Below are 21964 nucleotides of genomic sequence, written 5' to 3' on the forward strand. Positions count from 1 at the left end.
GACACCACCCGTCTTGGGATCTTGCCTTCTCCAGTTTGGTCCTACTGCACACAAAGCCTGAATCTGCTACCCTATTTTATGGAATGAAACCCTCTCAGAAGACCCATTAATGGGAAGACCCATTAAGGCTCAGCCCTGATCTGAAGCCTAACACATTGGCAGAGGAAAACAGCTGTGGACATACCCATATCTGCTCACCTGAACCAAGATGAGTTTCCTGTCCAACGGTTTCCCATCTGGCCATTCTTCCCCAAAGCACAAATAGATCTCAAATGGTGGCTGCTTCTCTATCTGTCCTTTCTGGTGGGCGATGAGATCTGTAGAAGGTGGAAGAATGTAGTTGGCAAACAAGGTCATTCCACATACACTTACTAAATACCATCTTAAAAAAAATTATGGGGAGCAGTGTTGTGGCGTAGCCTATATAGTCACCATCTACGATACCAGCATCTCATCTGAGTGTTGTTTCTAGTCCCAGTGTCCCATTTCTTATCCAACCCCCTGTTAACCAACTGAGAAAGCAGCAGAAGACAGTCCAAATCCTTGAGCCCTCACACCTATTTAGAAGACCCGAAAGAAACTTTTGGCTCCTGGCTTTGACCTGACCCCAAGCCGCTCCATTGCAGCCACCTGGAGAGTGAGCCTACATATAGAGTGAGAGATTTTCTATCTGTAAACTCTGCCTTTCAAATAAATAAATAACAGAATTCTTTCTTTATTTGAAAGACAATGTTAGAGATAAGTGGTTCATCCACTGGTTCATTGCACAGCCAGGGCAGAGCCCAGCTGAAGCAATGCACTCCATTCAGGTCTTCCACCTGGGCCCAAATATTAGAGCATCATTTGTTGCCTTCCAAGGTGTATTAGCAGGAAGCTGCTTAAGAAGCAAAGAGGCTGAGACTCAAATCAGCACTCAATATGTGAAGGTGGCATTCCAAGAGGCAGCTTAACTCACTTCATCACAGCACTAGCCCAAGTAAACATCCTCTTTTCCGTTGCACAGTAAGGCAGCCATGAGCCACGTATGACTGCTAATTTTAAACTAATTAAAATTAAGTAGTTCCTTCATCACTTGAGTCATATTTACATAACAGCCGCCATGTGGTTACTGGCTACCAATATGCAACACACAAATGAAACACCTCCATCACTTCAGAGGGTGCCACTGAAAATCACTAATCTAGGATCGGGTTATTATTTTGTTTTTAAGATTGATTTGTTTTTATCCTAATCAAATAAGATTATTAAAAGAAATTAACGAAAAAAAAGAAAGAAAAGAAAAAAAAAGATTGATTTGTTTTTATTGGAAAAGCAGATATACAGAGAGGAGGAGAGATAGAGAGGAAGATTTTCCACCCGATTATTTATTCCCCATGCAATCACAACAGCTGGAGCTGCACTGATCCGAAACTAGGAGCCAGGAGCTTCTTCCGGGTCTCCCACATGGGTGCAGGGTCCCAAGGCTTTGGGCCGTCCTTGGCTGCTTTCCCAGGCCACAAGCAGGGAACTGGATGGGAAGTGGAGCTGCTGGAATTAAAACCAGTGCCCATAAGGGATCCTGGTATGTGCAAGATGAGGACTTAAAGCTGCTAGGCTACTGCATTGGGCCCCACTTTCATTTTTAGAAGTAAAGCTTTCTCCTCCCTCAATTTCAACCAGAAGAAATGTTTTGACTAAGACCTTTGTTATGTCAAAAAAGGACAAAGAAAAAAGGGGGTGGGGGGAGCCAGAAGAAAGAAAAGGAGAGAGGAAAGAGGATGGAGTAAGAATCATGTCCAGGGAGAACTCCCACCATCAACGTTCTAAATAAGAACTCACCACTAAGGAACGTTTCCAGGCAAAACAGCTTGACCTTCTTTTGTCTCTCGATCAGATTGGGAGCAACAAGCGATGGGGCACATGGCCCAGACCAGTACACCTTGCACTGGCACAGCCTGATGGCATAAATGGCATGGCCGCTAACCTCCAGGATCAGTCCTCTGTCCATGACGTCCAGCAGCTTGCTAGTGAACAGCTTCTGCTTCTCATTGGTGATGTGCTCCGGACCTGGGAATTTGACCTGCTCCAGGCTGACAGGACCAAAGAGCTCCTCCTGGTCAGGCATGGGGCCCAGGTCCCCATAGAAGAGCCGACAGCCTTGGGGATTGCTCACTGTCATGGTCTGCCCATATTCCTTCCCCCGATACTGAAATTTGATGTCCAGATCAGTCACTGCAAGGTAAGAGATGACAATGACAGTCCTGCTCCATTGCCCTGCCTGTCCCCGCTAAGATTCATGTTTGTACATCAAGCCACCTTTCAACCAGAGTCCAGGAGGGCCACCGCCATAGTTATCTCGCCTGTAATAAACATATTACATCAACCTCAACATATACCTGGAATATTCAGAGGGCTTCCTTGAAGCAAACAGCTTAAGCTCCCATCCAGGCTATCTCTGTTCAATCACTACACCCTAAGGGCTCAAATACCACCAAGGAAAGTGCTGGGACATGGTATCTCCACTTCCTACTGATGAAGTCTCCCTATCAACAGACATCAGAAAGAGCTAGAAGCTAAGGAATCTGCCTTGTGTCTCATTTTTGGCTCACTGTTTAAAGAAAGCAGAGGAACAAGAAGAAACACCAAGGCATGGTTCTCAGGTTACACACAGGGGCATGCGCTGGGGATCTGCGCTAACACTACACCACGCAAGGACACAGTTTTCAGTCATGGAAATTTCCACTCAGAAAGTCTTCGTTGAACGCAGGAGCTCTTGTCAAAGCTACTTAGCTTCTCGAATACAATTCAGCGCTCATCTTCTAGCATGTATAAAGCGAAAGGGAGACGAGGGCGCTGAAACTGACTCTTCAAAGAGATCAATTCTTTACCAAATTCAGAAAGAAATTTTTAGTCTGGATCCTAAACTCCCTTAAAATCCAAGAAACTCCTCAACCAAATCCGTGGCTTTCAACCTCTGTATCACAACTGGCCCTATCTCTTAAATACCCTGACCAGACTGATCAACTCAGACCTGCCACCCACCCAGGAGGTGAGTAAACATGGGCTGTAATCAGACAGAACGTGCCCACGGTTAGCATAGCAGCACTCACGGTTCATCTTCCTTGGTGACTCACTGCTGTCCAGGAAACAGACAATTATTCTATCCATGGAAATGGAAGTAAATGGAAGTAAAAGGCAAGACTGAAAGTGAAAAAGAAGACGGGACTGTGATAGCAAGAAAGCTCGGGGCTCACTTACTTGGGAGAGAGCTGATCCACAGTTCTGGAGAGCTGTAGAAGGGCTGGATAGGTGCCTGGGGAACTTCCATTTCCAGAGGTTCCGTTTTGGGCCACACAGTTTCCGGGCTGCAGTTGCCCACACTGCAACTGCCCACACTACAGTTGCCCACACTGGCTGGAGCCATCGGAGATCCTAGAACAGAAGGAGGTGGGTGAACAGGCAGAGCCATCGCACACATACATTTTCACATCTGGGGCTCTAACAAGACAAAAGTCAAGCCCCAACCACGACGCAGTGGAATCTCCCTGATCCAGCCATGATTTCCAGAACTAACAGAGTAAGAAAGAGGTTCTTTTGTTTACTGAAAATTAACAAATATACAAGTGAATTTACTCTAGCAGTGAAATTGAAATGGACACAAGAGAGATGCTCTGTGCAAAATTTGGCCTTGGTAATTAAATAAAAGTTGGCGGTCTTCCACAAAATGAACTCCACTGAATTAATCGGTTAGCTTCAACTGACACTAACATACAGAAATTCCACTAAATGCACATGGAGTTGGTATGTGCTGAAGCAGTTAAGACAGCACTAGAGGGCCTGGTGCAATAGCCAAGCAGGTAAAGTTTTCACCTTGCACACACACCAGGATCCCATATGAGCTCCAGTTTTAATCTCAGCGGTCCTGCTTCCCATCCAGCTCCCTGCTTGTGGCATGGGAAAGCAGTCAAGGATGGCCCAAAGACTTGGGAACCTGCACCTGCGTGGGAGACCCAGAAGGGGCTCCGGGCTCCTGGCTTCAGATTGGTTCAGCTCTGGTCATTGTGGCCACCTGGAGAGTGAATCAACGGACGGAAAATCTTCCCCTCTGTCTCTCCTCCTCTCTGTATATTTGACTTTCCAATAAAAATAAAATAAATGTGGAACAAAAAAAAGGAGCACTGGAGGGGTCAGTGTTGTGGCAAAGCGGAGGGATCTATAACAGCAGCACCCCAAATGGGTGCCTATTTGAGCCCCGGTTGCCCCCTTTCTGACACAATCCCCTAATAATGGTATGGAAAAAGCAGTGGAGGATGGTCCCAATGTTGGAGTCCCTGCCACCCATATGAGAGACCTGGAGGACGCTCCTGGTTCTGGGCCTCGGCCAGGCCCAGCCCTGCTGTGTTGGCCACTTGGGGAATGAAGCAGCAGATGGAAGACTTTTATCTCTGTTCTCCCTCTTTCTCTGTCACTTTTTCTTTGTTTATTTGAAGCAAACAAATCAATCTTTTTCTTTTCTTTTTTGAAGTCACTTGGGATATCTGCATCCTATACTGGAGTGCACGATTTCAAGTTCTGGCTCTGCTCCAGGTAACAGCCTCCTGTTAAGGTATAAGAGCGCCAGGCTCCTGACCTTTTTTTTTTTTAATTTTATCTGAAAGGCAGAGACAAAGTGCACATACACACACATTTCCATCCACTGGTTTGCTCTCTCAATACCTGCAACAGCGAGGACAGTACGGCACAAAGCTGGGAGCCTGGAACTGCACATTTAACACAAGATCCCATTCTGAATAGCAGGAACCCAACTGTTTGAGCCATCACAGCTGCCACCCAGGGAGACAGGAGCCAAGGTTGGCTATTAAACTCAGATACTTCAACATGGAACAAGGACGTCTTAACCACTAGACTGTGTTCACTACAGTTTTGAAGTAACCTCATATGTGTCCACTTCTTTTTTTCTATAATTTTTAGGGACCAAGGCAGCCTAAAACATTGGACACACCATATTAACTTTGAGAAAATACGAACAGAAATCGGGAATCAGGCTACTGCAAGTAGGTTCCTTTCTTTTAAAGGTGAGAATATCACAGTGAGTCAGCCAAAGATCTCAAAAAGGATCCTACATTTCCAGATGTTCAACTTCAAAGATTTTGCTAAGTGATAATAAAGCATGTGGCAATACTGACCTGAAAGATTCCTATGAGATTACTCTTAACCTACCACTTGCTTGCACAGATATACATGGCAGGATAAGTGAAGGAAACCAGTGACACACAATAGAAGTGTTGCTTTGGTGGCACAGAGTATTAGGTTACCACTTGAGATGCACAAATCCTATATGAGATTGCAAGTTCAAGTCCAGTCACTATACTTCCAATCCAGTCCCAGCTAATACACCCAGGAAGCAGGAGGTGAAGGCTTAAGCACTCGGATTCCTGCCACATATGGGACACTCAGAGGGAAGGGTTCCTGGCTCCCGGCTTCAGCCTGGCTGACCCCAGCTGTTATGGTCACTTAGGCAGCGAATTGGCAGATAGGTCAGGTATCTCTCACTCTCTCTCCCCATTTCTCCTGCCTTTCAAATAAATAAATCTTTTTATTAAAGGGGTTTCGTGATTCTCAAAGGTACCATTCTCTAGAGTATGGTACTCCCAAACGCAAAAGAAATTTCATTTGTATATTAACTTTTTTAAGGTGGCACAAGTTATCACATAGCAAGTCTGATCCACCAGCCAGATGGTACTAGCAAATGAAAGCTGCTCAACTGGATGCAAGTCCTTTGACCAGAAGCATCTTGGTGGCCAGATGAAGTGACGATGCGTTCAGCAGAACAATTCAACTCACATCAGAGCAGCCTCAGAATGCACAAGGGAGATTTAGTACCTGCTTTGTCAGACAACAGCCTCCCAACCTCTCATCTCATTTTTCCTAGGAAGCTGAATTCGAAAGTTCATAAAACAAAGACCGCTGCAGATACTCTGCATCAGATCATTGATTTAACAGCTAGAGAAACCACAAGTTTCCCATAATATAGCCCGAGCAGTGTGGGATCCACCAAGAAAGTGACACTAAATTTGGAAGGGATGACCTACAACTCAAAAATATTGTCTGCACTTGGCCAAAAGAAAATCAGCGGAATTTATAACTGCTAATGTGTTCCTATGTAGGATTTTAGATTATTCGTTTGGATTAGAATGTTCCCTATTCTTAGAATCTAACCTCTCACCACCTCTTCATCTCCATCCCACTGGAATAGAATAAGCAAGTTGGCAGAATTCCCTGGCCCATGACTCCTGCTTACTAACTGGCTTACAGCCTGGCCACAGCGTCAAATCACTGCCCCCCAAGCAGTGGTGACAAAAGGGTCAGTAGTTCTAAGGTTAAAGGCCCACCATCCCCCTCAACTTCCTCTATACCCCAGCACCTTCACTCACCATTAATATTCAGGAAGGGAAAAGTATCCTGGATGGGAACATGGTGCTGTGACTGATCAAGCTCGTCTTCCTCATCATCTTCATCCACATCATTATCCTTCTCATCCCAGGGAGCAGATCCTGTAGATCCTACCCAGGACACACAAGACAAAGGGTGTGACTGCTGTCCCAGCAGCTGTCCCTGCACTCAAACTAACACCTGCTAGCACAGTGGCTCCTTGAGTTTAGTATGTGCCCTCAAGGCCCTACCTATAAAAGTGAAACCAAGGATTCCAACTGTTACTACAGTTCTTCTCTGGTTTGGGACTGTGGTACAACAGAGTTGGGCTGCCCGATACAAGTGGCCATCTCTTCAGGAGTCTCAGAATTTACCCCCTTCTAGCACTCTCTTATGCATTAGCATACCTCAACATTACTTTCCTCCACACAAGCATCCTTTTAAAGACTCAATGATATTATGTACCCACCCTTGTAAGCTTAGTATGTGAAAAGATCCCCTACTCACAGGAGGACCTCCTTGGAGTACAATTTTAAACTGACTCATAAGTAGTTGTTAGGTATTGAGTCAACAGGAGGATCAACTATATGTTTCAAGCTAAAGTATCCTACAAATCAAATGATCACTCACGCCACATTTATAAAGAACCTAACATGTCATGCCAATTGATTCTTACAATAGCTTTTTAAAGCATAAGGGAAAGATGAGCTCTTAGGTCTGAAGAAACTGGGGTCCTAGCGGTCCAAGGACCTGGTTCAAGTCCTAGAGTAATCAAGTGATAAGAGCCAGGTTTAGAATGCAAAACTTTCAAGCTTTAATCCTTCCTCCTTCAAAATTACTTGGCCTCAAGTCCCGAGAGGATATTTTAACAGCAGAACTCTATACTCTCTCTACTTTCTCATGATTTAAGCAAACAGATTAATGACATTTGCCCAAGTAAGCGAGAAGATTTTGTAGACTTCATGTCTTGTTTTTTTTTTTTTTTTTTTGAGTTCATGTCTTGTTTTCTGGGTCCTTCCTAGAGAAAGGTTTCCTTGTTTTACTAGTCTTAGATGTTGTACACTAAGCTGTTCTCAAGTTGGCTGTCTCTTCAGAATCCAGCCAATTCCAGAATCCAGCATAATTCCCACAGTCTCCCATGCACCTGGGGCCTCACCTGGGTTAATGATTGAACCCTGGGGCTGAGGGATGTCACACACTTGATATATCTTCACTGGGTTCATGGGCACCTCCTTGGTACCATCATACATCAGGTTAAATTCTCTGCTTTTGTTGAGAGCACAGCGGAGCTGGGCCTTCCATTTAGCTGGGTCAGGGTCATCCACCCCTTCCTGGTACTTCCCAGTCTCTACAGCCCAGGCCTGAGGAACAGGAAACCATAATGAGCGTCTGCTATCACCCAAAACTGCAACACACATACACATATCCCAGCTTGACTGGCCCATCACCCAGCTCAACACATGGAGTCGGCAGGAGGAAACACTGCCCTTCGATCAGGTGAGGCAGGGTTTAGGGGAAATCAAGCCATCTGCTTTAAAAGGAGGAGCCTTATCACAAGCTCTGGTATTAGCACCTGTAAAGACAGGACAGCTAATAGTCAAGTCCAGGTACAACACACACTGAAATACATATGGCCACTCTACATAACAGGATTTCAGGTAATTGGAGGCTCATGGGGCATCACATGTTTTTAACATGAGCTGCCTATACAACAATAACTGCCACAAAGGGGATCACAGCATAAAGAGCTTGGCCTTGCTGGCTCCCTCCCTTCAGCCTTCAACTTGATTCACAAACTAAGAATTATAGGAACAGAAAAAGTCCAGCAGGGCGCTCAGCTAACCCCATTGGCTGAGGGCCCTAAGTCCTAATAAATCCACACCTCCTACCTTCCCCCTACCTTTCCTTGTTCCCTCAAACTCTGACTTGGTGGGAAACATGATGCTTTTCAGACACAAAAGTGGCTGGTGGTGTAAGCTGAAAAACCACCACAGCTTTGGTCTTCAAACATGCAACTCATGCAAACCCATACAAGTTCCTCCCAGTGAGAAGGAAATTTGGGCTGCTCATACCACGGACCAAGGTCCTTGAGAGCTAACCCAGCCCCACTTTCAGGGTTAAAGAATACTGATGCTTCCACTCATAGGACGCCCCTACACCCCAGGACTATCATCTCCGCTGCTCTCTAAGCTTTTCTTCTGGAGTAGGTCACATTCTGGTACAGAGAAAAGAGGTACACAAGACAGGAAACACACACCAACTTTTTCAAGGTTTCAGAATGAAACACGTGCTCTGATGCAGACCAGAGATTTCTTCTACAAGCTGAAAATGAGCTTTCTGTCCCATGCTTTGAAAATCTCCCATCTCCCTCAGTCACCCACTCACTGCCAAACCTCACATCCCAGAAAAGACTCAGGAGCCGCTCTAAATCCTCTTCCTTCTCTTCCTCTTCTCAGATTTGGGTTCCATATGTAATGCAAGGCTTAGCAGGTGCCCGTCAGGGGATGAGGGGGTGGCTTGGGGGCAAAGTAGGTGGAACCTGACCTTGTCCATTCCATCCAACCTCTATAGGGGACTTCAATCTCACTGGTTCCAGGTGCCTGGGAAGCACAGCTCCAGTTACCTGGCAGTGATGGGCTGCAGCCTTCCTACCTATTTGATCTGTTCTCCTGCTCCCTCTGGCCCCTCCCATCCGACTCCAGCTGTGCACTCTGGTGGGTCTGCACATTCCTGCAGGGAGAGCAGCTAAACTCAGAAGCACAGCCCCAGCCTCTCCTGCTCTTGGCACAGCATCCCCAGGTCTTACACAGACACTGACAGCCCGTCCCTTTATGACTGGACTTTAGAATCAAGAAGGGTGGACCCACAGCATACTGTGTGGCAATCACTGTGATATATAAACATTGTTTATTCAAACCTATTTCCAAGCATTCTAAGAGGTTCAGAGCACTGTGCTGGCCCCTATTTCTCTTCTTATATGGAGCAAATCCCTGCATTTCTTCAGTACTTTATAGATTCCCTTTGAATACTTTCTTTGACTAAATTTTTACAACAACCCTATGAGACAGGCAAGGTTAGTTGCATCTCCATTCTACTCAAGGGGCAGCTGGAGCCCAGTGAGGTTACATGACTTGCTCAGGACCACAGATGCAGGAGATGGTACTAGGACTCGAGGCTGAGTCTTTCCATTTCCTGGCCAGAAGAGATAGTATGGGAGTCAGAAGGTGTCAGAAGATGGATTGAAACCTTGACTGCAGGGCCTGGAAAAATGGCTCAATAGCTAAATCCTCACCTTGTAACCACTGCGATTCAATACGGAAGCCGGTTCATCTCAGCTGCTCCACTTCCCATCCAACTCCCTACTTAGGACCTGGGAAAGCAGCCAAGGACAGCCCAAAGCCTTGGGGCCCTGCACCCACATGGCAGACCTGGAAGAAGCTCCTGTCTCCTGACTTCAGACCGACTCAGCTCTGGCCATTGCAGCCATTTGTGGAGTGAACCAGCAGATGGAAGATCCTTCTCTGTACATCTGCTCTGCCTTTCCAATAAATTAAACAAATCTTTAAAAAAAAAAATCCTGACTGTATTGCTTACCAGCAGTGTGACTGAACAATTACTCAGCCTCTCTGAGATCAAGACTCTGCCCCTACAATAGTCCTCCCTTACAGGATTTTCGTGAGAAGGAAATGAGGCAATGCAGCCAGGCGCCCATTTAGTGCTCGTGTTCCACCTGCATACCTGCCAAGGCCCCACACAGCTGTGTGAGAGCACAAAGAGAAGTGCAGACACAAGACACAAAGCAAGGCAGCCTCGACACAGGCACCCTTATCTCCAGCCTCAAGCAGGCAGGTCACCTGCAGGAACCAGCCTCACCCACCATGGCAAGTCACTGCCATAGGCTTCAACAGAGAATCCAGTTTCAGACCAAGTTCACAACAACTGGTGTTGCTTGACGCGTTTCCTTATCACATCTACATTATTTAATATCTAAATTAAGAATACCTGTTTGCTTTCTGCGTCATCTCGAGCCAATTTTCTTTCCTTTACACTTCTCTACTCCTACCTCCACATCTTCTTTACTGACACAATCCCAGCAAGAACTTGGGCCATCAATCCTGTGAAGCCCACAGTGGGGACTGGATCACACTTGCAATGTCCAGAAGCCAGACATGGAGGGCAAGGACAAATCCTCTTCTGCATGTCTGGGGGGTGTGGGACTCCTTATGAGATGGACATTCCCCCCACTCAGAGAGAAGCTGGTCCAGAGCAGAAGCATGACTCACGCCAAACCCCTTCTGACAGCCACTTCCCTGCTACTTCTGCCTTAAATCAAGCTTTGGTTCCACTTCACATATGCTAAAATGCTACATGATTAAGCCATGTTTTTAGTTAAATAAAATGACTACCATGTTGGAGTTATTAAGGGAAATATAGAATAAAAGCGTACACTGTCAGAAGAAAAACTTAATGAGAGCCTCCTACTCCCATTCTGGTAGGAGGTCAAGAGCCTGCTAGCACCCCGTAGATCTGCCTGGGTCTGTTCTGGCACACCTAGACTCAGGCACATGAGTACCAAGAATCCTGAGTGAATGAGAGGTGCAGTCAATTGCTGACCCTTGCACTTGTGAAACAATCACATCACAACTACTTGTGGCAGCTTAGCTAGTCCCACCTGAGCTCCTTGGGGACACGAACTGTCCATGTTCAACAGACAGGAAAGAATACAGGGTTTGGATCATTACTGAATGTGTGCTCCACAGGGACGCGGGGAGAAAGATACCTTATTCCACTGTTGCTGGGGAGTGTAGCCTAGTGCAGCCACTATGGAAGTCAGAATGGAGAGTGTTTAGACAACTGAAAACTGATGTGCCATATGACCCAGCTATCCCTCTCCTGGGAATATATTTGAAAGAAGTGAAATTTGTATATGAGAAAGTGACCTGCAACCTAATACTTATAGCAGCATAAACCACAATAGTGAAGATTTGGAAACACAGATGCCTGTCGAAAGATGAATGGATTAAAAAACAGTGGTACATCTGTTCTGTGAAATACTACTCAACCATCAAAAAGAATAAAATTCTACCACTTGCAATAAAATAGTCCAAACTGGAGACCATTATGCTCAGCGCAGTAAGTCAATCACAAAAAGACAAATAACGTATGCTCTCTCCGATAAAAAACAACATTATGCCAAATACAAAACAAGTAGATAGGTATGTAAACATGTATATACATACATTCTTATAAATGAACTGTACAATGAAGACTAACATACCAGGAAGTGAATGTCACAGTATACTTCTCTATTGAATAAAAGGAAGACCCCCAAGGAAACTGTTAAATATACCTTGAAAGTATGATATTAGATTTTTTACCCTTACCTATCATGGAAAATACAAACAATTTAAAAAATACAAAAAAAAAAAAAAAAAACAACCAGTTAAGTGTCCCCCCCAAAAAGTAACTGCTGTACCTGCTAAATTGAGGCACCTCTATCATAAATATTCTTTCTGTTCTATCAGAGTTCTGAATCTAGTCTGCCACAACTGGAAAAGCAAATAAGTCCATTAAGGTAACAGATCAGGAAAGAAATTCAGATGCTGGAAGAAGTCCTTTACCTTAAAAATGGTATTTTCTTCTTCTTGTTGGGGGCTATGCCGTGTGGCATGTTTCCAGGGAATCTGGAACCGTTTGGAGTCCCTGTGGAGCCAGATAAGCCCAGGATACAGCCCACTATCCACCTGGGCCACCAGCCAGGGCTTCAGCCGAACTCTGCGGGGGTGGAGGGCCATGATCTGTCCATGGAGGCGGGGAGCAAGAGGCAGGAGAGTTAGGTCAGCCACTGGGAACTTCTCCCAGCCACCATTCCCGTCCGAGAGAGCTACTGTTTCACTAGCTTACAGCAAAGAAACCAAATATGGAAAAAAAAAAAACCATGCCAGGTGGGAAAGCAAAGAGGAGGGTGGTGGTTAAAAGGTTCTTTGATTCTTATTCCAAAGCCATTTCTACTTCATGCTCCAGCCAAATCAGACTTATCATGGAAGTAGATCACATTTCCTCTACTTAAGGCCTGAAGCAGAAAAATTAAAAGGTGATGTCATCCCGGCTGGAATACAGTCCCTCCCAAGTACCGAGGGCTTTGGAGAAATGGTGCTTCTCCTTGTCCTCTCAGGGCAGGAACCTCAAGCATGCAGATGAGAAGCTGATCTCAACCAACTGAAGGTGAAAGGAAGTGTTGCAGTGAGAAGTGGAAAGGAGTGAGTGACAGCTGGGCCCTAGATATCAACGCCTTCACTTACACAGGTGAGCAGGCAATGTGTCCACGGAGATCTGAAGAGCCAGGCTTCCAGTCGGCTTTCCTTTTTCTATGCCACCCGGAAGTGCTGTACCAAGAAAAGGGGGGCTCAGCTGGTTAGTCACATCACAATCCAGCATCAGGGAGAAATCTGGGGGAACACTGGAGATATGGGTTCTAAGAACGCTTCCCTACCACTGTGTCTGGCCAGCTCAGAGCCCTAAGATAACCAACTCCAACAGTAGTTAGTACTAACACACAGCAGTCACACCCGCCGCGCCAGCACAGGCTCCTCTCACCGGTGTGTTTATCTCCCCAGAGGCTGCAGTGAGACTATTGGTCACAGGCCCCGGGCTGGGTAAAGTCTACAATTGATTATCATACAAATACAGGGGCAGAGTCGATAACACTAGACAGCAACAGCAGACACTCACAGAAGAAAACAAAACCCTCCCCAGATGGGGTACCTGATGGAAAAACTGGAGAACAAATGGATGCATTTGGATTCTCTTATTTCTGTTCTGGTTTTATTTTGCTTTCACTTAAAATGAGAAATGGAGGCCTGAAACAATAACATTCATTCAACAAATATTTGTTCCTTGGCTACTGCATGCAGCACTGTGTTTCTTGAGGAAATGTATCTAGGAACTGTTAAGGCTCGCATCAGGCAGAAGCTGGGTTCTGAATTCAAACCACTGGAGTCAGGACCAGTAGTACAATGTAGCAGGTAAAGCTGGCACCAACAACACCAGCATCCCACACAGGGGGCCAGTTCATGTCTCAGCTGCTCACTTCTGATCCAGTACCTTGCTAATGTTGCCCAGGGCAGCAGAGGATGGCCCAGGTGCTTGGGTCACTGCATCTACTTGGGAGACCTGGATGAAACTTGGGCTTTGGCCAGGCTCAGCCCTGACTACTGTGACCACCTGGGAAGTGAATCAGCAGATGGAAGATCTCACTCTCTCTATAATTCTATAATTCTCACCACCACCAAAAGAAAATCCACATCACTTGACTCAGCTGAAAGCTCCCACTTGGAGGAATTGGGGTTGAGGAGCAGCTAACATCATTTCTCTTTCCAACCAGACTCCTAACAAATGGGGAAAGTCCAAACCTAACAAAAAGCCTCTGGCACTTTAAGAGCAAGGTAGGGACCTGCTCTTACCTGAGCTTGCTGACCCAGTTACTAAGACCTGCAACTGAAACCTTCCCCAGAGAACACGGCTCACAATGGGCAGGCGAGGTTGGCACAGAATGTTCAAATGCTCCTGCTCTTGGCCTGGTGTAAGGTGTTCCGTGGGATAGTACATGAGGCCATTGGGCCACAGAATATATTTATAGTTTCCAAGGAGAAGGGAATGCATGGTCTAGCAAGGATCAGTTCTACCTTCCCCTTCCCATTGTAGCCTCACTAGGAAGGGACGGGGTGAAAGCAAGAAGAGGAAATAAAACAGCAGCCAACTGGCCAGCCAACAAGGGGTTTTGGAGGATTTCTATTGCACTACTTACTGGTAAGACCTGTGCTTGGATCTGTGGGACACGTGGAAACGTGATCATGGACTTAGGGGGAAAAAGGCTTATTGTAGTTAATCTACAGCCATCTAGAAAAAGCAAAGGTAACGAGGCCATGGCAAGGAGAGGCGCCCAGTGATGAAGGAGAAGCAGCCACCCATGGAGATCGGCAGTTAGGATCTGGAGCCTGAGTTCTCAGCGTTCTCCCCAATGGGACTACACAGGAGGAAGCTCGGCTGGCCGCGGGAAAGGCCCCAGCCTGCCTTCCTGCCCTCGCTCCCTCCCGCCCTCTGGAAGTCAGCCAAGATCTTCCCCACCTACCACCCACTAAGACACTAAAAACAGGCAGAGAGGGAAAAATTGAAAACCATCAAGATGACTGACAGGGGACTAATTCACTACCTCACAGCCACGGGCAGTGATAGGCAAGTTTCGAGGGATGTGAGAAAATGTTTACAATACAAAGTGAAGTGGGGGGAAGGATGTAGTACATAACACTAAATGTAAAGCAAAACAAGGCCTCCTTTTTTAAAGGTTCGTTGGAAAAAATGCCTCTTAGGAAAGGACCAGATTTCCGAAATTTTTGCACCAAAATAAACTCATCTTGTAATGCCCATTTCTCCAGGTCCTTGCCTCTCCATTTGGGATCATAACACACACACTGGGCATACGTGGCTCTACCCACAGAACTGAAAATCGGGAAGCAAGCCAGCAGGTCAAGAATAGATATGAAAGGGTGGCCAGGTGAGGGGTTTACAGATGCTTTTAATATTCCCTACACTGTACACAGGATTCACATCTTTATGCAATGATTTGCTTTCATTCAAAGTTTTTGAAACTCCAAGTGATACATTTTTAAACCACAATAAAATAAGACATTTCTCAGGAAGGAGGGCACCCAGTGCCCTCCACATCTGCACATATTTGCATAAGGTGTCAGGTTTCTTCCTCCACATTCTAGAAGTAATGGCATCCTATCCATTTAACAGGTGGGTTAACTGAGGCACAGACAACTCTAGTGGTTTATCTGAGGCTAGGAGCCAGTAACCCCATCTCAGAACATGAAGACACAAAACCAAAAGCATCCACAAAGGCCCTGTGGAGGGGTAAGGAAGTGACCAGCGAGAAGACTGCCAGCTATCTGTGCTCAAAAGCACCTGCAGCACAGCTCTCCCTAAACACTCCTGTCACTCAAATCCTAAGACCTGCTGGAGAATGACCTCAGTCCAGTGGGATGCAGCCCTCGTATCTCTGGCTTCCATCACAACACAATTCAAGAGCTGTGACTGCAACAGGTATTTATTTACCAAGCAGAGGTCTGAGATAATAACTCACTCTCTTCAAGACCTCTTGGTGAGCATAGAAGCCGGGGTACTTTCAGCCTCCCCAGGGTACTCACTCTTTTCTCCCGCACCCACCCGCTCCAGGGCACAAGGCCTCAGCCCCCTGCACAGTCCCTGTCAGACCAGCTTCCAGGCACTGCCAGTGCAAGGGGTCAGAGATGCGGCTGTCAGTGGTTCTACTCAGGCAGACACGCCTGCCATTTCCTGCCCAGCCACTGGGACAGGTCTCCGGGCGGGTCCAGGTTTTCCCTTCCTCCCGAAGTGAGCCCCAGCTAAAGCTCTCTAGTTCTCCAGTCTGCCTTCCATTTGACTCAGTTCCACTGAGAGGTAAAAACTGGGCTTCTTGCCCTAATTCCCACACCCTCCCCCATTAAAGTTGGGGCTGTGGGGGCACAGCAGAGGCGGACTTACTGGAAATGGATCGTCGCAATGTGGTCTCATGTACACACACCCCTAACCCCAAACTCCTCCCCTTGTCAACACCAGCCTTCACCAGCCCCCTTTTCTTGGTCTCATGTCCCTGGCTGCCACTCTTTGATACCCAACCCAGAAAACCCAGGGGGCTGGGGGATCCTGCGTGGAAACGCCAACAGCTTGGAAAGACTGGCACCCCAGGCCTCATTTCCCCACTTCTCCACACCCACCCTCCAACCCCTTCGGCAAAGAGGGCCTCACCCCCGGAGCAGCCACACCTGGTGCCACCCTCCCCAGTACCTAGCTTGGCTACTTGGAAATCCATGGGTGTCTCCCAGGCCCAAGGCAAGGGCCTGACTGAACTAAACAATCTTGGGAAGAAAAACAGAGTATCCAGAACTCGTGGTGACCCTCATCTCTCCCGATTTCCCAAAACACCCACCATGACCCAAGACAGGCAGGCCTAACGGGTTGCCCCTGGCACAGAGGCCCGGGGGCCCAGCCAGCTGGTAAGACTGAGGGGCGGGAGGAAGGGGAGCCAGAGCTCCACGTGATGGGGAGGGGGCCGGCAGGGAGGCAAAAGCGACCCAGTCCATTTCGGCGGGGAAGGAAGGAGTGGGCGTGCGTGTGGGGGTCCGCAGGGACCCCCGCTGCAAAACTGGGACAGTCCTAAAGTTGTCCGGAGGAGGGCGACCGGCACCCAGTCCCGGTGGGCATCTGCAAACAAACAGACGTGCCCGAAGAAGCTCTCCCAACCCCACGAAGTCTAGCACAGACCTTTCCCCACCCGCGGGCCTGTCTCCTTTCTCTCGGGGGCAGTTTCCCCACCTTTGAGCAATCCGGCTCCTAGAGGCAGGCGGTTGTCCCTGGGAACCAAGCGTGCAGCGAGGGGCACCGGTCGCCGACCTCCGCGCTGCCCGACGGCTCGGCGGAGCGGCGCCCAGGACTGCCCAAGCCGGGGCTGCGGCTCCTTCTCTCCGTCCCGCACCAGCCCTTACCTGCCCGGCCCAGGTGCGCGCCGCTGACGTCAGCGCCTCGCCCTGGACGCCTCGGCCCACTCGGCCACGCCTCCCAGGTGTGGCCACGCCCTCCTGCGCCCGGGATTGGCAGCTCCGGAGAAATTGGATACTTTGCGTGCCTGGGCGGCTCGGCTCCGCCCGGACCTCTCTTCCCACCCTACTCCCCCGCTTCTAACCTGGACTAAGAAAAGTCCCAGGCTCGGGCCTCGCCCTGGCGCCTCGGGGCTAGTGGTCCTGGGAACGGGAAGCCACTGCGAGGTCAACAGCAAGCCGTGCCCGCCTTCTCTTCCAGAACCGCTCTGTAGTCTGTCCGTCACGCCACAGGGGGTTTGAGCCGGGGCCCAGGGGAATGGGGTGAGCAGTGAGAATGGGGTCCTGTCTGGGGGAAGCCTTCTCTCACGCTCTGTGAGTTCTGAGTTTGTTTCCCCATTTGTTGAGCAGCACCCTAACTCCTGCCTTTGGCTACTCACGGTGGTGTCATGAGAAAAAGCCTCTGGAACCGAAGATGGGAATTTCAATCCCCAACTCCATCAGACGCTGTGTGGGCTGGGGAGTTTCTTCAGCTCTCTGGGTTGCGTCTCCTTTCTGTAGCACCTCACAGGAATGTGTATGGTGGGAACTCCGTGAATGGCAACATGTGCCGGATCTGGCACTTGACCAGTACGCGATGCAGGATCTGGTAGTCACTGGTAGTATAAGGGGGGAAAGCTTCATATGTAATTTGGACTTGAATGTTCCGGACATCTCATTGTGTGAGGCACTGTCCTGTGTGTCCCCCATGGGCTGGATGGGGGCTCCCTCACCCTGCGTACAGGGAGCTGTGAGGTCAACGAGACAGCTCCCATCTGCCAGTGCGGCACCGGGGCACGAACAGGACATTTGCTGCCAGCGTTGAAAGGGAGAGAGAAGGTGCAGAGGAGAGGCGTGAGGGACAGAATCATGCCTCCTACCCCAAGTAAGACCTGACCCCAGCTATCTAGGAATGTGATCGTTTTCCAGTGATGAGACGTTTGTGTGATAGGATTAAGATGAGCTGTTTAGGGTGGACTACCACATACACTTGCAGAGAGAACTGGAGATGGTTATCGGCACAGCAAAGAGAGAGGCTTGGGATAGGTCCTCCACCTTCCCTCCCCTCCAGCCCTCAGACCTAACAACACCTTGGCTTCAGATTTCTTAACTCCAGAACCACTGAGCCTTTCTGTCTAAAAACCCACCTCGACTGGTACCATGTAGATTCATGTGTGTGGGTTGGAGAGCTCCAGATTGGTGATAACTGGACTCCATTCCTAGAGTCAACAGAGGCCTGGGAAGGCAGCAAGCCCTGAGGCCTGACTCCGCCAGCGTCTGTCTCAATCACTGCCCTGTGGCCACGCTTCCCTTCACTCTGGGGAAGGCCTGGCTCCTCGGCCCAGCCAGCTCACTACGGCTAATGAGCTCACCCAACAAGCAGCATTTTTCCATCTGGCCAAGCTGGGTTCCTGAGACCAACCAACAGTCTATAGTTGGGTGTGTGTGTGAGAGAGGGGTGGGGGGGTGACCACCAGGAAAGTGTCACTACGGGGACCCAAAAGCCCAATGACTTTAGAAAACATTTTAAATCAGAAAGTCAAGCTGAGAGGGTCCTTCTAGATGATGGGTGGGGAGCCCTTTTGTCTGCCAAGAGCCATGTGGGTATATTATAACATCCTTTGTGAATTATCAACCTGAAAATTAGCCTGCTTGTAGATGTATTGCATTGCAAGTCTCGCCTGGGGTTGTTGCCTTGTCAGGGCCAGACCAGATGACTTCATGGGTCTTACATGGCCTGTGAGCTGGCTGATCCTTTCCCGTTCTAGGTAACATGGGCCAAGTGATGTTGGTTTGACTCATACAGTGCTCTCAATGCCAGGAGATGTCACACAGACATACAGATTCACAGCATCGCCTATGGAATCAATGCTCTGGGCACCTGGGCACCAGCTTTCTCACTTGGCAACAGCTGCAGAGTCTACACGTGACAGTCAGGATCACCCTACCCTGTCAGGCTCACTCACCTGCTTTGATTGCCTAATCCTGGAAGCATCTCTCCTTTTCATAGAGGAGAAAAAAACAAGATCCAAAGAAGCCAAATGATCGGATCAAGGTCACATAGCAAATTAGCCACATAGCTGAGATGTGGACCCTGCTCAGCACCCCAGCCTGTGTCTGTTCTGACTGGTTCTGCCACTGGTTGTTGACTATTTCAAAAAAATAAAATAATAAAATAAAAACCACCTATGGATTTAGACACTGTTGATGTTATGGTGAATAAGACTCCTGACTCTCATGTCACTCAACTGTAAGAATCAAAGAAAGGAGAGGAAAACAGGAGGAATTAAAGTGGCAATCACAGGAACTTCCTGACTCTTCAAGTGATGACAAGAAACCACGCTGATTGAAGAATTTGCTGCCAGCACATGTCATCAACAGGGTCTGAATCCATCTGGACAGGCTGTGAATCCCCCAAGGACGCTAGAAAAGCAATTCTGCATTCTTCAAAGAGCTCCTGCAGGAGCCCACCCAGCCCCTGTGCAGTGCCCCCGCGGTTTTTCCATCCTGTGTCGCTCCGTGAGGCACTGCTGACTCACCTGTGAGTCTGAGTTGCAGGCAGTAGGATGTGTGTTCTGGTCAGCACAGGCTCCCTGATTCACAGCCGTGAGAACTAGGGAAATCCCCTCTCCTGCCGCCAGTCAGCCCCTGTCTTGTCGCAGGGGTCTCTGGGACCACCAGAGACTTGGACCTCAACAATTCCAGATGTGGAACAGGAAAGCCACAGGTCCTCACACCCATCCCCTCCTTGGCAAAGACCAGAGAGCAGTACCTGAGAATTCTCTCTAAGGCTTGGTAGATACTGGGGGACCTTCAGTTTCACTGGAGCCAGCGATGGAAAATGATCTCCGAGGTCAGACTGCACTTTGGTGCGGTTGCAAAAGGGGAGCAAGGTGTCAAGCTAAACAATTTAATTCTGTGCTCTCTCAAAAGAACTCAGACCCCAAAACAGGCTTCTGCTGCCTATCAGATTTAACCCCAAACTTCTTCTTGGCTCTGGTTTGTCTCTGCCTGTTTCCAAGTATTTCCAGGTACCAGGGTTACCATTGTCCAGACCACAGCCAGAGCTGTAATGCACATTGCCTCTTGCTGTTTTACTGTCTGTCCCCCTGTCCCGAACCTCTGTGGTTTGCCTCCTGGACTACGCTCCAAATCCTAGAATCATGCATATGGCAGGGAGTTGCAGAGGCTGGCAACAGAAGTAAATATCCAAATGAATCTCATTTCCTATCACAAACAGTGGAACAGACGCTGGCCTGGGGTTCTAAAATTCCCCACTTTACTTTTCAAAGTTTTTAATTTCTGACCTTCTTTTAATCCTTAAATCAAGCTGAGTGCTGGTTGGCGTTCTCAGAGAAGTACCTTTCTTTCTTCCGAAGTTGGGTCTATCTAAAAGGAAGAGGAGAGAAAGCTAGGCCCAGCAGTCACTTGGAATTGAACTCCCCTGCAGCCTCCCCCATTCTTCCTCCTATTCAGTGCAAATGTGAGTCCATCCCAACCCTGGCACCACTGCCCCTGCCCTCCCCACCTCATATTCCCCTGGCCTGCAGAACTTCCTTTGGCTGTGTACATTAAAGGATCCATCAAGAAACCACAGAAACCATGCATCTAAGGGTTCATGGATTTTATTTCAAATAGGCTACCCTACTGGGACAAAGCAGTAGCCTGATTTTGGCTTCATGGCTACATACCAAACCACCTGCCTGTGATCACTTGGCACTCTGAAATGAGAGAGCGGCTGTGCACAGCCTCTGGAGCTGGCGGGACGTCCTATGGATGGAAGAGAACAACCATTGCTGCTGTTATCTGCACTGCTTCCTCTGTGTTGATCATTCCTTCCAGGCCTCAGTCAAGTCCTTGAGGGAGGATAGAGAGGAATCTTGCAGGCTAAGAGCTCCCAGCACTTACTCTCAACAATAAGCTGTTTGTGGATACAGACTCTTGAAGGTGAGAGGCAGGGTGGCAAGAAAGACTTCTGGGGCATCTGTTTAGTGCAGTAGTTGACACCACATGGAATGCCTATATCCCATGTAGAACTGCACTGAAGGCTCAATGATCATGGGAGACATTAGATGATGATTCTCAAGTGTTTGGGTCCCTGTCACATACATGGGACCCCTGGATTGAACTATGGGCTCCTACTTTCAGCTTGACCTAGTACCAGCTGCTGCGGATATTAGAACACTGAACTAGCTGGTACACAACATTTATTTCTCTCTCCATCTCTATCTCTTTCTGAGTCTTAGACAAATAAGTAATTATTTATATAAAAATAAGAAGCTGAACCCAGAATTATGATACAACAGGTTAAGCAACCAACTGTAATCCCATATCTGAGTGGCAGCTCAAGTTCTGGATGCTCCTCTTCTTTCTTGTTTTGGATGTTCCTCTTGTGATCCAGGTTCCTGCTAACACATCAGAGACGTGCTGGGGCCCCACCTACGTCCTGCTTAGGGGACCTAGACAGAGTTCCTGGCTTCAGGCTTCAGTCTAGTTCGGACCCTATGAACAAACAGATAAAAGATGTTCTCTCTCTCTCTGCATTCTCCCCGCCCCTCCCCCTTCTCTCTCATCCTCTTTGTTACTCTTTCAAATAAGTAAATAAATATATCTTTTATAAGATAAAATACAATATGACAGGTTGGCCAGGTCTTTATCTCCTCTCCCTCCGTGGACTACCCCCATACAATGACAATAAAAGAGTAAGAGAGGACACAGAGCATGAGAATGTACAGGCAGATGAACAGTTCCAACAGAAATACCAGGAGACGAAATATTGTCTCCACACAGAAAGAGAGTACCAAAAGCTGAGGTCGTTTCGGTTGTAAAGCTTTTCAGTTTCATTTGATCTCTAAAGTAGATATATATAGTAATTAACAAAAATACTGTTTTCATTT

At 47.9% G+C, this 21964-nt stretch overlaps 1 protein-coding gene across 1 annotated transcript in view; it reads right to left on the bottom strand.

The window, feature by feature from the left end:
- The window catches only part of IRF6 (interferon regulatory factor 6), a 13849-nt gene extending 882 nt beyond the window's left edge, over positions 1 to 12967 (bottom strand). The window contains exons 1-7 of the mRNA XM_040985290.1: positions 12714 to 12967; positions 12033 to 12209; positions 7568 to 7772; positions 6414 to 6542; positions 3238 to 3411; positions 1819 to 2211; positions 199 to 317 (exon numbers count right to left, since the gene is read on the bottom strand). Of these exons, the coding sequence (XP_040841224.1) occupies positions 199 to 317; positions 1819 to 2211; positions 3238 to 3411; positions 6414 to 6542; positions 7568 to 7772; positions 12033 to 12206 (1194 nt within the window). The 5' untranslated portion in view covers positions 12207 to 12209; positions 12714 to 12967. The remainder of the gene's footprint in view (positions 1 to 198; positions 318 to 1818; positions 2212 to 3237; positions 3412 to 6413; positions 6543 to 7567; positions 7773 to 12032; positions 12210 to 12713) is intronic.
- Positions 12968 to 21964: the final 8997 nt, after the last annotated feature.

The sequence above is a fragment of the Ochotona curzoniae genome, unplaced genomic scaffold (assembly GCF_017591425.1).
Source record: "Ochotona curzoniae isolate NIBS_2020 unplaced genomic scaffold, NIBS_Ocur_1.0 contig_430, whole genome shotgun sequence".
Lineage (NCBI taxonomy): Eukaryota > Metazoa > Chordata > Mammalia > Lagomorpha > Ochotonidae > Ochotona > Ochotona curzoniae.